Source organism: Loxodonta africana, chromosome 1 (genome assembly GCF_030014295.1).
Source record: "Loxodonta africana isolate mLoxAfr1 chromosome 1, mLoxAfr1.hap2, whole genome shotgun sequence".
Lineage (NCBI taxonomy): Eukaryota > Metazoa > Chordata > Mammalia > Proboscidea > Elephantidae > Loxodonta > Loxodonta africana.
The window spans coordinates 213,293,361-213,309,815 of record NC_087342.1 but is presented as its reverse complement, the minus strand read 5'-3'; the positions used below and the strand labels follow the sequence as shown (position 1 = coordinate 213,309,815).

General features: G+C 38.0%; 1 protein-coding gene across 14 annotated transcripts in view; it reads right to left on the bottom strand.

Moving 5' to 3' along the window:
- UTRN (utrophin) overlaps positions 1-16,455 on the bottom strand; it is a 616,684-nt gene that overhangs the window by 297,453 nt on the left and 302,776 nt on the right. For all 14 annotated transcript variants that reach the window (XR_010323082.1, XM_064291826.1, XM_023551169.2 and 11 more), the window contains one exon: positions 16,028-16,182. Coding sequence is in view for 13 of the 14 variants with exons in the window: in XM_064291826.1 (XP_064147896.1) it covers positions 16,028-16,182 (155 nt within the window). In the remaining variant the exon portion in view is untranslated. The remainder of the gene's footprint in view (positions 1-16,027; positions 16,183-16,455) is intronic.

Below are 16,455 nucleotides of genomic sequence, written 5' to 3'. Positions count from 1 at the left end.
TGATGATGATAGTACAACACAATTAATGTCATTAACGTCACTGAATTGTACAGTTAAAATGGAAACCTTTTCACTGTATGTATTTTACCATGATAAAATTTTAAAAAATAATAAGGATCTTTGACAAGACCAGTACAGGACCCATTTAGAATCTCCCAGGGATCCTTTTAAAACTACATAATCCATCACAGAGATTCTAAAACCTGCTGGAAAAGCCCCTCACTTCTCACTCGTATCCCTCACTGCAAATGCTGCTCCATTAAGAATCACTGCGTGCAAATGACATGTCACTGACGGCAAAAGGTAAGTCCTGTGAAGACAGCAAAAAGGCCGGGAAGCAGGTATGTGGAAGATTTCTAAGATCACACCCAGCACTGAACTTAAATTAGTCTGTGATTCTCAGTGCAGACTCCACATTTGGCAATTCTCGTTGCTAAAGCTCAAGAAAGATCAGAATAGAGCTAGAGAAGTCCTGAAAAATATAACAAGAAAATACAGGGGAAGGAGCATTTTAAGTTTAGGAAGTCGTGGCTACAAGATGAAGACAGAGTTTTTAAAAGTCTTTTCCCACCTATAAAATCACAAAGAATTACGACAGGCTGAAAACCTAAAAGACACCACATTTGATGTTTAAGAAGAGCTGCTTTAGCAGAAATCATTTTTATTTCAAACAGAAAAAGTAACAGACTATAGAATTCTTTAGTGCAAGAAATGGTGCAGACTGAAAATATAAGTAGCTTCCCATAAAAGATTTAAGGGCATCTATGGGTGACAGATTTTTAATAGTTTACATTACAGGGAACAAGGATTCTTAAAATGTAAACTCTTCACTTTTTAAGCTATCTCCATTATAAAAGCAACTATGATATGCTACAAAATAGCTCATGGCCATTTTCTAGCATAACAAAACATGGCCACCTACGTAACTGACTTTTTTAAATGTCATTTTAGAGATATTAAATAACATTTGATAATTGAAGCTACAAGATACATTCTGTTTAATTAAGTGTGTAGGTACTTATAATTGATCAAAAGAGAGCCTGAACACAAATCACTATCTTTATTATCACTTTGGACTTCTATGGAAAAGAACATCTTAGAAAGCCCGCAAACATGGGTTGCTAAATTTTGGTATACATAAAAGGTGGCCTTCACACTGATACAAGATTTAAATATATTTAACTTTTTTAGAGTGGAAAATAGTAGCATTAGTAGTTTGAGTGGCATGTAGAAAATGGATAATGAAACAATTTTTTAAGCTTTTCAGTGGGTACCACCACAAGGTAATTTTGTTCCTTTGTAAATAAAAATAGCATTTATCTGGAATATATATTAAAGTATGCTTTGGGGAAAATGCAGTCGATTTAATGAAGAATTGTCACGGCAGATAGTTTGCTATGATCTGTGACCAGTCCTTGTTACACAGAGTTTGTGTCACCACCAAGGCACTTAAAAACTCATTCCATGGGACTTAAGGAGATTCTGTTCTGAGCTGCTAGTGTCATGCCTATTGGGAAGTTCGGGACAGGAAGCCCTTCCCCCATGATACCTGCCCACAACTTTGTGTAACTCAAAGGACTAGCTCTCCCTGGGGCTGCCGTTACCAGAAAATGAGTATTCAAGCCAGTGGAGCTATTTCCTGCAAGGATTTATCTCACCACATCCTATTTTCATTTTAGCTGTAACTCCAGTAGAAGCTAGAGAGTGAGATGAAGATGAAGGACTGTAACTCCCATTACCTTCCCCAATATGGCTCCTGAACACTCCTCTGTTACACCCCACAACTCCTATTCTATGATGGGCAGACTCTTCTATATCGTCAGTCTCCCCAGATCAATCTCTTCATCTTGTCTTAATGGAAATTGGTTCCCCTTGGGACATCAATTCCTCTGCAAACTTCTACTGAGTTTTTTTCTTTTTTCTCAAAGACCCTCTATGCCTCAGAATGAGGAGTTGAAACAGGGTCTTTCTTGCTCCCCACTGCTATTTCCTGGCCACAGTTCTCCCATCTTCCAGGCAAAATCCTACTCCTGTGAAACATCTGATGTTTATTCATTACAATCGTATACTGATCTCAAGGTCCAGGGTCATTGCATACAGTTATAAAGGTTGTTCACTGCTCCAAGGGGTGAGTTTTGCCAAAATCCAATTCAAGGTCTACTTTTCAACCACAGGTTCTGGCAAGGGACTGGACCACCGAAGGAATGGGACACCTTAGACACCATTATGGGCTAGAAGCAATCCAATTCTACACCCTTACAAATACCGTCTTCTGTCCTGCTCCCTCTCTCTCCACCTTTATTTGCATTCCTTCTACCTGCCTCTGAGCAAATGAACATTGCTAAAGAACACTTCTGCTATGCATAGGGTCGCCACGACTCGGAATTGACTCAACGGTACCTAACAACACAACAATAACAAAGAGCACTACAATAAGGCTGACTATCTTCCCTTTACATTTATTATTATAACCCTCAAATAGGCACTCAATACTGCCCAACAATACTATAAATTCCTCCTAGAAAGTGGTCTGTCCAACATACCAAGATTCTGATTTTACATCCACTCTTTCTTCAAACCTCTTTCAGTCCCACCTCCCACCTCTCTGGCAGCCAGCCTCATGGATCACGCAGAAAACAGGTCATTACACAGGAAATCTTTCATACCCTTAGACCCCCTCCAGATACTACCAAATCTCTTTCTTCTTCTTCACAAACTTCTCCTCACTGTCACCTCATTCTCTAACTTCTAGTTCCACCACTCCCCTGAATATGCTCTTTTCATTATCACCAGTAATCTCCAAGCTGTGAAATTCCATGAACAGTGTTCTCTGTCACCTTCCCTGATCTCCCAGCCTAGATTAACACAGTAAGTCATTCTTTCTTTAAAATATTCTGTTCTCTCCACTTCTGAACACCACAAATCCTAAATTTTTTTCTACTTCACTGGATTTCTTTTCAGTCCCTTTTGCTGTCTCCTCCTTTTTGCTCAGTCTCTAAGCCCTAAATTCTATGAATTCAGTCAAGAGTCCTCTTCTTTTCTCCATCTTTTCTTAGGCATCTCATCTAACCCCATAGATTTAATCTCAAATGTAAAGGCTGAGAACTCCTCAATTCATATCTGAGGTCCAGACTATATGAGTTTCAGATTCACATATCCAATTGCCTAACAGGCATGCCAACTAACACGTCAAAACCGAATTCTTCATCCAGGGCATCTCTCAAATCCCTCATCTTCTTTCCACCACTGCTGACACAGAAGATGGTACTACCATCTCTTACCTGGACTACAGCAATCACTTCCTTACTGGTCTTGCCACTTTTTCTTTTCTACGTAAGATCCAGAGGAACTCCTATTTAATACATATAAATCAGACAGTGTCACTCCCTTGCTTAGAAAACTACAATGGCTTTCCACTGCCCTTAGAATAATGTCTAAACTCCTTCCCACATCTTACAACATTCAGCAGGATCTAGCTTCTGCCTCCCTTTCCCACCACATTTCAAGCTGAGACTCAGTGGCCCCATGTGTGTCAAAGCAGAACTGTTCTCCAGAGGGTTTTCGTACCACCTCCTACATTTCCTTCCCCTCCCAAATAAAAACCTAAAATTATTTATTATTTACTTACTGACTATATTGTTCTCCCTATGTAAGCTTTCTGGGGGCACGGATGGGGCTTGTTTATGGTTGACTCTTCAGGGCTGATAACAGAGCTTGGAAATGAGAGACTAAATAAATACTTATTTAATGAATGAATGAAAGAAAAAAGGAAAAAAATGAAAGCAACAGCTACTACTACTACTGGCACTATTTACCTTGTTTGATACAGTACTCAATGTACTGAGAAAATATCTGGGTGCTCAAGCCTAATATTTACAAAATGAAAACCTTAACATTCTAAGTACAAAGGCTAACACGAAGACATTGCTAACAAAGTTAAAAAGAAAAAAAGCAACAAAAACAGTAACTGAAATAATAAACAACATAACAGAAAAGGAAAATACAGAAGACCATAATTTTTACACTTCTTTGACAGTTTTCTTCTCAGTTCAGAAAGAAAAACTAAATATGAAATGTTAGCCATTAAAATAAAAGAAACAGGTTGAAAAATAAAGGTGACTTTCAGGGAAAGAAGTTAGCTTCTAAGAGGATAAAGCAAGTTGACTGACCCAGCTCTCTGAACCTCATACGAGTACACAGGACAGACAGATAAGGCTACCTGTACTTTTCAACTAAGTCCATTCCTTTGAACATGACAGCTGCTACCACATGAATTTTAAGAGCTTAAATAAAGGTTGAGCCGGCTGGTGTCAGACCACAGAACAAAATTCCATTACGAATATCCTCTACTGATCATTCATAAGAGGAACTGACCAAATTAAAAACCAAATTAAGCAATGGATAAATGTTGAAGAAGAAGGTTTCATTTACATTTATTTGTAAGGACAATAAACAATCACTACTGAGAAAACAATAACAGAAAACAACATAACTTTCAAAATATATGACAAAAATAAATGAGAAAGCAATTGACAGTAAATTCAAATTTTGGGAGACTTAACCGTTTTAAAAATAATCAAGGGCATTGTAAAGCCAGTCTTTAGTATATACAATATTTACAGGATCCTGTAATTACGTACATTCTACAAGCTCAGCTCACCATTATTATTAAATTAATGAATATGAATGAGAAAGACTATCATTTCCAAAGAAGAAAAGAGAAGTCCCTCACTGGATAAATCTGTATTTCTGGTTCACACATGAGAAATCTTCAATTTTTAAAAAATTCTACATCCTAATTCTGCAATTACAATGATTCATTAACCAGAAAAATCACATTTTCTAAGAAGTCTCATCTGGTAATAGAGACGAAGACTACCTGTACTGTATTCAGTAAAGCAGATAATCAACTATTTTATCATTAATTTAAGCAAAAACAGTACAAAATGGCTACAGCAAAACAACTGGAAATGACTCAATCTGCTAATATAACCATTTACAGTTTGTCATACTGTGGTGGCTTGCATGTTGTTGTGATGCTGGAAGCTATGCCACCAATATTTCAAATACCAGCAGGGTCACCCGTGGTGGACAGATTTCAGCTGAGCTTCCAGACCAAGGAGATTAGGAAAGAAAACCTGGCAATCTACTTCTGAAAAAACCAGCCAGCGAAAACTTCATGAATAGCAGCGGAACACTGTCTGATAAGGTGTTGAAAGATGAGCCAATCAGGTTGCAAGGCACTGAAGATACAACTGGAGAAGAGCTGTCTCCTCAAAGTAGAGTCGACCTTAATGACATGGATAGAGTAAAGCTTTCAGGACACTCATTCACAGATGCAGCATGATAAAAAATGAGAAGAAACACTTGAAAACATCCATTAGTAATTGGAAAGAGGAATGTACGAAGTACGGATCAAGGAAAATTGGAAGTTGTACAAAACAAAAACGAAAGCTTGAAGACTGATACCCTAGGCATCGAGCTATTGTTATTATTGTTAGGTGCCATCAAGACAGTTCCAACTCACGGAAACCCTATGTGCACAAGAGAACATTTTGTTCTGGTACCCATTCCAGAGCCATCATCACAATTGTTGCTATGTTTGAGCCCACTGTTGCAGCCACTGTGTCAATTCACCTCGCTGAGGTTCTCCCCTTTTTCACTGACCCTCCACTTTTCCAAGCATGATGTTCTTCTACAGTTACTGGTCCCTCCTGAGAACATGTCCAAAGTACTTAAGACAAAGAAGTCTCACCATCCTCGCTTCTAAGAAGCATTTTGGCTGTACTTCCTCAAGGCATATTTGTTCATTCTTCTGGAAGCACATGGTATATACAATATTGTGAGGCATTTGTGAGCTCAAATGGACTGCTATTGGCCATTTTTGAATTGGACAATTATATGGTCTACTGTGCCGGGAATGGCAAATTGAAGAGAAATGACATCACAGTCATTGTCAAAAAGAACATTTCAAGATCTACTCTGAAGTGACAGGATAATATACATATGCCTACAAGGAAGACCAGTTAAAACAGCTATTATTCAAATCTACGCACCAACCACTAATAACAAAAATGAAGAAATTTAAGATTTTTAACAACGTCTGCAGTCTGAATTGAACAAGCATGCAATCAAGATGCACTGATAATTATTGGTGATTGGAACGTAAAAGTCAGAAACAAAGAAGAAGGATCAGTAGCTGGAAATTATAGCCTTGATGATAGAAATGACATCTGAGATCACACAATAGAATTTTGCAAAACCAATACTTTACTGCGAATACCTTTTTCAACAACATAAATGGCAACTATACTTAGGGACTTCACCAGATGGAACACACAAAAATCAAATCAACTACATCCATGGAAAAAGACAATGGAGAAGCTCAATATCATCAGTCGGAACAAGGCCAGGGACTAACTGAAGAACAGATTACCAATTGCTCATATGCAAGTTCAAGCTGAAGATGAAGAAAATTAAAGTAAGCCCACAAGTGCCAGAATACGACCTTTAGTATATTCCGTCTGAATTTGGAGATCATCTCAAGAACAGATTCTACACACTGAATACTAATGACTGAAGAACAGATGAGTTGTGAGATGACATCAAGGACATCATTATGAAGAAAGTGAAAGGTCACTGAAAAGACAAGAAAGAAAGAAAAGAACAAAATGGATGTCAGAAGAGATTCTGAAACTTGCTCTTGAAAGTAGTTAAAGTAAACAGAAGAAAAGATGACGTAAAAGAGGTGGAAGAGAAGATTTCAAAGATAAACTCGAGAAGACGAAGTAGAGTACAATAATGAAATTGCAAAAGCCTAGAGTAAGAAAACCAAAAGGGAAGAACACACTTGGAATTTATTGAGCTGAAAGAACTGAAGAGAAAACTCAACGCTCGAATTGCAAAATTGAAAGATTCCATGGGCAAAATATTGAACGATGCAGGAAGCACCAAATGAAGATGGAAGGAATACACAGAGTCACCGCACCAAAAAAAACTGGTGGATGTTCCACCATTTCAGGAAGTAGCATACAATCAAGAACCAAAAGTAGGGACGGAAGAATCACAAGCTGCAAAGAAGCACTGGTGAAAAACAAGTCTACAGGAACTGACAGAACACCAACTGAGATGTGACAAGAAGCGAACGCAACACTGGAAGTGCCAAGATATCTGGGAGACAGCTACCCGGCCAATTGACTGGAAGAGATTCCTATTTGTACATATTTCAAAGAAAGGTGATGCAGGAGAATGTGGAAATTATCAAATAATATCACCCATATCTCACACAAAGAAAATTTTGCTAAAGATCATTTAAAAAGTTACACCAACACATTGACAGGGAACTGCCAGAAATTCAAGCTGAATTCAGAAGAGGACATGGAACCAGGGATATCACTGCTGATGTCAGATGGCTCATGGCTGAAAGCAGAGAATACCAGAAAGATGTTCACCTATGTTTTACTGATTACGCGAAGGCATTTGTGTGGATCATAACAAACTATGGATAACGTTGCAAAGAATAAGAATTCCAGCACACTTCATTGTGCTCACGCGGAACCTGTACATAGACCAAGAGGCAGTGGTTGGAACAGAACAAGGGGATACTGCATGGTTAAAATTAGGAAAGGTGTGCATCAGGGTTGTATCCTTTCACCAAATACTTATTCAATCTGTTTTGTAGTTGTTGTTAGGTGCCATTGAGTCGGTTCTGGTTACTGATGAAGATCAAAGACTATGTCCTTCAATATGGATTACACCCTAACATAAAAAAAAAAAAAAAAAACTGGACAAATAAGCAATATCATGATCAAAGGAGAAAATACTGATGTCAAGGATTTCATTCTACTTCAACCCACTATCAAACGTGTCTGTCAGTTTGTTGTACTGTGGGGGCTTGCATGTTGCTGTGATGCTGTGATGCTATGATGCTATGCCACCGGTATTCAGATTCCAGCAGGGTCACCCATGGTGGACAGGTTTCAGCTGAGCTTCCAGACTAAGACAGACTAGGAAGAAGGACCCGGCAGTCTACTTCTGAAAAGAATTAGCCAGTGAAAGTCTTATGAATAGCAGTGGAACACTGATATAGTGCCAAGAGACGAGGCCCTTAGGTTGGCAGGCACTCAAAACACAACTGGGAAGAGCTGCCTCTTCAAAGTAGAGTTGACCCAATGACGTGGATGGAGTCAAGCTTTTGGGACCTTCATTTGCTGGTGTGGCAAGACTCAAAATGAGAAGAAACAGCTGCAAACATCCACTAATAATCAGAAAGTAGAATGTTTTCCACTTTAGAACCAAGGAAATTGAGACTCAGTGAACTGAAATTACCTCCCAGGGTTCACACAGATAGTAAGTGAATAACTTGAGATTTTAACCAAGGTTTCTGGCAGATTATCACTGTCAGAAAGGGTTGTGCTTTCTGTTCTGCCTGTACAAACCCAGAAATACCTTAAAATAGGCAAGGCAACATATGACTTTCGGGATTAATAAGGGAAAGGAGAAAATACCCAGTAATTAATGATGTAAAAGAAACTTTTTATAGCATAAACTTATATTGTCTCATTTCCTTTACAATATTTCAGCATAGATAACAATGCGCATATGGGCATACATGTATACATATGTGCACGCTTTCTCTACATATGTATGTGTGTGTATTTGTTTACATAGAGATATAGGTATATACACACATACTATAATATTTCAGACTTCAAAAGTAAGGAATAATCACATTTCAGTTCTCACTATCTCAATTCGCACACACAAACAATGTTTAACTGATATTAAGAGACATAACGAAAAAAATGCACAGGTCAAGTGAGTTGTGGACAAGATACATAAATTAGTTAGAATCGTTGGAGACAGGCCTGCTGTTTACAGAATCCAAAATACTGGGAATCGGTTGTATTTCAGAATTAAGAATTTTTTGTATTTTAGAAAGCGAATATTGTCAATGTAGGTATAATATATAATACCCCCAAAAAGGGTCTAGACTAGCCATCAAACACATTCATATTTCTACAGTTAGGAGCAAGGCTATTCACGCTATGAGGGATAAATAAAGACTACAGTAAATAGCTTCATGTCAGTTCAAAGCTTTCTATTATCAGAGCTTTTGGGGTTTGGGCACTGTAGATAAGGGACTGTGGGCCTGTAACTGTGAATAGTCAAATTATTTAGGCCACTTGCAATTTACACAAAACACTTCCTCTGAAAACTACTAGGCTTCACACATTATGCCACACTAACAGTTCCATGGGCAAGTATAATAAGCCTCCCTTCCTCTAGAATTCTACTAACTGACAATGAGGTCTATACGGAACACGGCTGACATCTAAGAAGAAGGCATGGTAAGGGGCCTCTGGGCAGACATTACAGAGAGCACAATGGCCACACACTAGCTTCTTCCATTACTCATAGCAGAAAATACTTTCTAAACTCAACACAGAGAAGATCCAGTAAGTGGAATCATAGAGATGCAAGAGACAAGTATACAGAACAGTCACCATCAATCAAGGACATTCTGATAGCAAAGAAGAAAAATGAAACTATTCTTTTATTAAAGAAGGTTAAGAGCTTCACTGCACAGTCAAAAAGGCTTGGATTCCAATCCTAGCTCCACCAGGATGAGCTCTGTGATCTCAGGTAATTAACTTCGCTGTACTTCAGTGTATTCATTAACACAGGATGCAAATACTGCCTGTCTCACGGTTGTTGTGAGGATTAAATGAGATAAGGCACAGTACCTGCTTAGTTAGCATAGTACTTGATACAGAGAAGATCTTCAATAAAATTTATACTCTAAAAATAAAGCACAAAACCCCCTAACACATGGCAGCCTGAATGAACTTGCTAAAAACTCTGCAGAGCATGGAAAACATTATCGAAGTTCAGTATAGGAAGGTATCACCTTAATTGTGCTACTGAAGTCCCTGGGTGGTACAAATGGTTAACATGCTCAGGTGCTAACCAGAAGTTGGCAGTTCGAGTCCACCCAGAGGCGCTGTGGATCTTCTGAGGCCTGGCCAACTACTTCCGAAAAATCAGCCATTGAAAACCCTATGGAGCACATTTCTCCTCTCTGAGTTTTCTAAGAATCTGATATACAGGTCCTAACCAAAAACAATATTCAAATAATATATAAAACATCTCCAATGGAACATATTAAATGTTCAGTCATACTTGAAAACCAATAATAGATATCATAAAGTATTCTAATATTATCCAGGTTCAACAACAATGCTATTGATTTGGGCTTTGCTATGTCACTTTGAACATGTCATTTAACTTCTCTTAATCATGTACCCCTAAGAAGTGATAAGTAGTCCTTGGGAGAGTGGGGGTAAAAAAAAAAAAAAAGTATCCTTTTTTATGTAAAAAAAAAAAAAAAAAAAAAAAAATTTTTTTTTTTTTTTTTGGTAAAGCACAGATAAAAAACACAACCCATAAAGAAATATACAGTTTATCCATGGAATCAAAATTCTAAAGGGGTGGATAAACCAAAAAAAAAAACCAAAATAGTTTTCTAAAAAAGCTCTTTAGGAAGGCATTAATTAAAAAAGGTTGAGCAAAGCTGAATGTGATGCCCTATAAGGTCAAAAGGAGCACTGTGATGCAAAAAGTTAAGCACTCAGCTGCTAACTGAAAGGTTTGCAGTTCAAATCCATCCAGCAGCTCCATAAAGACCTAGCAATCTGCTCCCATAAAAATTACTGACAAGAAAATTCTATGGTGCAGACCAACCCTGTCACTTGGGGTCACTATGAGTCGGGAATGGACCCAACAGCACACAACAACAATGCTATATTTGTAAAAATAATCCCAGTAATTCATGGAAAGTTTAATACAGGTTTACATGCTTTACTTGAGAAGACAAGGAAAGATTTGTACATTTAGAAAGTTCTCCATTTAAGACAGGGAAAAATTATAAATATCACTGTGTTTAAAAGAGAAAGCCCTCAACATTCCAAAACGCTAGCTGTCACTCACAACGGGATCCTATAAGCAGCAGTTTCATCGTATACTCCCTGCTTTGCAGATAGCAATATACCTACATGGCCCAGGAAATCACGTCTAAATATTAGTATAATCACTTATTTCCAAAATTAAATGCAGGTAGCAAGATAATAAGAATAACTACTATTAACTACAATAAAACTGGAACACTGTGTCTCTCTTGGCTATGATAAATGGAAGACCACCTTAGAACCTAATTCATTTTTAACTGCCTCTTCCATCTAAGCTAACCACTGCTGTAGACTGTCTTAAAATATGTACAAAGTAAAAGCAAAAAAGAATGGGAGGTGTTAAATGGAGCAGGCCAACATTCCTAAATGATCAATTCCTCTGGTATTGTTCACAACAAAAACAGTCATAACTCTTACTCATGGAATTTTTGGAAACACACAGATAAAGTATGTTTAAGGACTATCTCTCTTAGGGTTAAAGCTATTTTTCCTTCACCTTCGTCCTTGCCTTAGTTATAGAATCCTTAATATAGCCAAGTAACTTGCTACAGCAAAAGAAAATAGTTGTATTAAAACACTAGAAAGACCAATGTTATAGCTCTTCACCTTTAACCACATATGCAGTTTTATATTTGCTGTTGTTGTTGGATGCCATTGAGTCAGTTCCAACTCATAGTGACCCTATGTACAACAGAGCTGAACACTGCCCAGTCCTCCATCATGTTCACAAACATTGTTATGGTTGAGACCACTGTTGCAGCCACCATGTCAGTCGATCTAGTTGAGGGTCTTCCTCTTTTTACTGACCCTCTACTTTACCAAGCACGATGTCCTTTTCCAAGGACTAATCCCTCCTGATAACATGTTCCAAGTATGTGAGACAGAGTCTCGCCATCCATGCTTCTAAGGAGCATTCTGGTTGTACTTCTTCCAAGACAGATTTGTTCGTTCTCTTTGCAGTCCATGGTATACTCAGTATTCTTTGCCAACACCACAATTCAAAGGCATCAATTCTTCTTCAGTCTTCCTTATTCCTTGTACAGCTTTCCCATGCACGCCATGCAACTGAAAACACCACAGCTTGGGTCAGGTGCACCTTAGTCTTCAAGGCGACATCTTTGTTTTTCAACACTTAAAGAGGTCTTTTGCAGCAGATTGGCCCAATGCAATGCATCCTTTGATTTCACGATTGCTGCTTCCATGGGTGTTGATTGTGGATCCAAGTAAAATGAAATCCTTGACAACTTTAATCTTTTCTCTGTTTATCATGATGTTGCTCACTGGTCCAGTTGTGAGGATTTTTGTTTTCTTTATGTTGAGATGTAATCCATACTGAAGATCTTTGATCTTCATCAGTGTTTCAAGTCCTCTTTACTCTCACAGCAAGCAACGTTGTGCCATCTGCATAATGCAAGTTGTTAACAGGTCTTCCTCCAATCCTGATGCTGCATTCTTCTTCACACAGTCCAACTTCTCAGATTATTTGCTCAGCATGAAGATGGAATAAGTATGGTCAAAGGATACAACCCTGACGCAAACCTTTCCTGACTTTAAACCACATAGTATATACCCTTGTTCTGTTCAAACGACTGCCTCTTGATCTATGTACAGGTTCCTCACGAGGATAATTAGTGTTCTAGAATTCCCATTCTTCACAATGTTATCCATAATTTGTTATGATCTGCCCAGTCTAATGCCTTTGCATAGCCAACAAAACACAGGTAAACATCTTTCTGGTAGTCTCTGCTTTCAGTCAAGATCCATCTGACATCAGCAATGATATCCCTGGTTCTAAGTCCTCTTCTGAATTCAGCTTGAATTTCTGGCAGTTCCCTGTCAATGTAATGCTACAACTGCTTTTGAATGATCTTCGGCAAAATTTTACTTGCATGTGATATTAACAGCATTGTTTAATAATTTCCACAATCAGTTGGATCACCTTTCTTTGGAATAGGCACAAATATGGATCTCTTCCAGTCCATTGGCTAGGTAGCTGTTTTCCAAATTTCTTGACATAGATGAGTGAGCGCTTCCAGTGCTGTATCCGTTTGTGGAAACATCTCGATTGGTATTCCATCAATTCCTGGAGCCTTGTTTTTTGCCAAGGCCTTCAGTGCAGCACGGACCTCTTCTTTAATTACATTCAGTTCATGATCATATGTACCTCCTGAAATGGTTGAATGACGACCAGTCCTTTTCGGTACAGTGACCCCGTGTATTCCTGCCATCTTCTTTTGATGCTTCCTGCATTATTTAATAAATATTTTCCCCATAGACTCCTTAAAAATTGCAATTCAAGGTTTGAATTTTTTTCTTCAGTTCTATCAGGTTGGGAAATGCCAAGTGTGTCCTTCCCTGTTGGTTTTCTAACTCCAGGTCCTTGCACATGTCATTAAAATACTTGACTGTATTCTCTAGCCACCCTTTGAAATCTTCTGTTCAGCTCTTTTACTTCATCATTCCTTCCATTTACTTTAGCTACTCAACGTTCAAGAGCAAGTTTCAGGCTCTCTTCTGACATCCCTCTTGGTCTTTTCTTTCTTTCCTGTCTTTTAAATGACCTCTTGCTTTCTTCATGTATGATGTCCTTGATGTCATTCTACAATTTGTCTGGTCTTCAGTCATTAGTGTTCACTGCATCAAATCTAGTCTTGATATGGTCTCTAAATTCAGGTGGGATATACTCAAGGTTGTATTTTGGCTCTCATGGACTTGTTCTAATTTTCTTCAGCTTCAACTTGAACTTGCGTAAGAGCAATAAGTGGTTTGTTCTGCAGTAGGCTCCTGGCCTTGTTGTGACTGATGACATCGAGCTTTTCCATCATCTCTTTCCAGAGATGTAGTTGATTTGATTTGCGTATAGTCCATCTGGCGAGGTCCACGTGTTCAGTCACCATTTAAGTTGTTGAAAAAAGGCATTTGCAATGAAGAAGTCATTGGTCTTGCAAAATTCTATCTTGCGATCTCAAGTATCATTTCTATCACCAACGCTGTATTTTCCACTACTGATCCTTCTTCTTTGTTTCCAACACTCGTATTCCAATCATTAGTAATTACTGATGCATCCTGATTGCATGTTCATTTAATTTCGGACTGCAGAAGTTCGTAAAAATCTTCAGTTTCTTCATCTTTGGCCTTAGTGATTGGTACATAAATTTGAGTAATAGTCGTATTAACTGGTCTTTTCCTGTAGGCATATGGATATTGTCCTATTACTGACAGCACTGTACTTCAGGATAGAGATCTTGAAATGTTCTTTTTGACACTGAATGCAATGCCATTACTCTTCAAGTTGTCATTCCCAGGATAGTAGACCATATGATTATCTGATTCAAAATGGCCACTACCCGTCTATTTCAGCTCACTAATGTTTTTAATGTCTAGGAGGAAACTCTGGTGGCACAGTGGGTAAGTGCTGCGGCTGCTAACCAAAAGGTCGGCAGTTCAAATCCAACAGGTGTTCCTTGGAAACTCTACAGGGCAGCTCTACTCTGTCCTATAGGGTCGCTATGAGTTGGAATCGACTCAACAGTAATGGGTATTTAATGTCTAGGATATCAATGTTCATATGTTCCATTTCACTTTTAACGATTTCCAATTTTCCATAATTCATACTTTGAACATTCCACATTCTAATTATTAATGGATGTTCGCAGCTGTTTCTTCTCATTTTGAGTTGTGCCACATCAGCGAATTAAGGTCATGAAAGCTTAACTCCATCTACGTCACTAAGGTCAACTCTGTTTTGAGGAAACAGCTTTCCCCACTCATCTTTTGAGTGTCTTCCAACCTGCAGGGTCATGCTGTTGCTCTGTATCAGACAACGTTCCACTGCTATTCATAAGGTTTTTACCAGCTAATTTTCTTTCAGAAGTAGACCACCAGGCCCTTCTTCCTAGTCTGTCTTAGTCTGGAAGCTCAGCTGAAAACTGTCCACCATGGTGACCTTGTTGGTATTTGAATACCAGTGGCACAGCTTCCAACATCACAGCAATATGCAAGCTACAACAGTACAACTAACTGATAGATGTGTGGGGGTTATATTTGCTACTGTGATCTTATTCCCTCCAGTATCCCAGGTATCTCTAGCCACAAATTCACAGACACACTGTTCTCATAATTCTCCTCTTTGAGTTTTAAAAAATCTGTTTTAGAGATGTTAAATAAAAATAACATTAAAAAAGTATAAAATATGTCCACATCAAACTATTATTATATGTTTAGTAATATTTGATAACCAGAAATATACATCAGAAAGTGTTCTAATATTATCCATCTTACGCACTGCAAAATAAATGTGTTTAGATATCAAATTAGCTTTCAGGCAGTAGCATCTGAATATATAAAGATGTGTGTGAAACCATAATTTCACTCAGACACTGGTATTCCTAGTACTATGCATAAAGTAAACACTTTTTTACTGATGATGAACATAAATATGCAAACTTAAAGAGATACTAACTACTGTTTATGGTTCCTAAATCCTAGGTGTTCAAGTGACAGAGAAATCTCTCTTATAAAAACATATGCTATTTTTAGACTATTTCAAATAGACTAACAAGACAGAGTAATGGAAAGAAAAGATAGTAAACTAGTTGAGGCCCTATACACACATATAACATATCAGAGGCCTAGCATTGGGTCCAAGTTTGTCTGATTCTCAACTGATACATTCCAGCCAAACAGCAAACTTCTATATATTTGGGATAGATAATATTGCCCAACATAAATACCTAAGGGCTCCTCACCATCAGAGCACTACCGAAAGGATCCTAGGAAATACCGAGAAGTATGAGAAATTCACAACACATAAAATGATAACTGGCAAGGTTTAGACTTATTCAAAGAAAAACGCCATTGTAGAAATTCCATTCAAGTCGATGTTGTAAAAATATACATTTCGTTCTAGGTATGATAATATTAACTTGGCAGACCACGCTAGTAAGAAAAATTATTAAATGTACTTCTAATAGTCATGTATTTGGCATGTTTCCATCAGAAAGCCAAATACAATTCTCCACTTGACAATATACATTTACCTGCCAGGGTCTTAGAGTTACCTTTGTTTTAGATTGATCCATGATGATTTTAAGTACTCAGTGGTTTCTTTCACATTCCTTGTGTCATCCCTGCTATACTCCTCCAGCAATTTCTGCAGGACGTTATCGAACGCCATTACGATACCATCACCGGGGCCCATTTCCTGAAGTAATACCTAGGGTATAATTTCAGGTGTAATTGTTAGAGTTGGATGCTCAGTAACTAGTATTACCACAACACTGGTACTTCCAGGGGGGTTTAATAAACCCCTGTTTTAGACAGAGATATTGAAAGAAAACAAATCATGGGACGAACTCTTGTACGTACATTAAACCATAAGAATTCTAGAAGTGAAAAAGAAATGTCTAAGAAAGTGACCGGGTACACTGATGATATTAAAGGATTATTATGTTTTACTTTTGAGATATTTTACATCATCAAATCATTT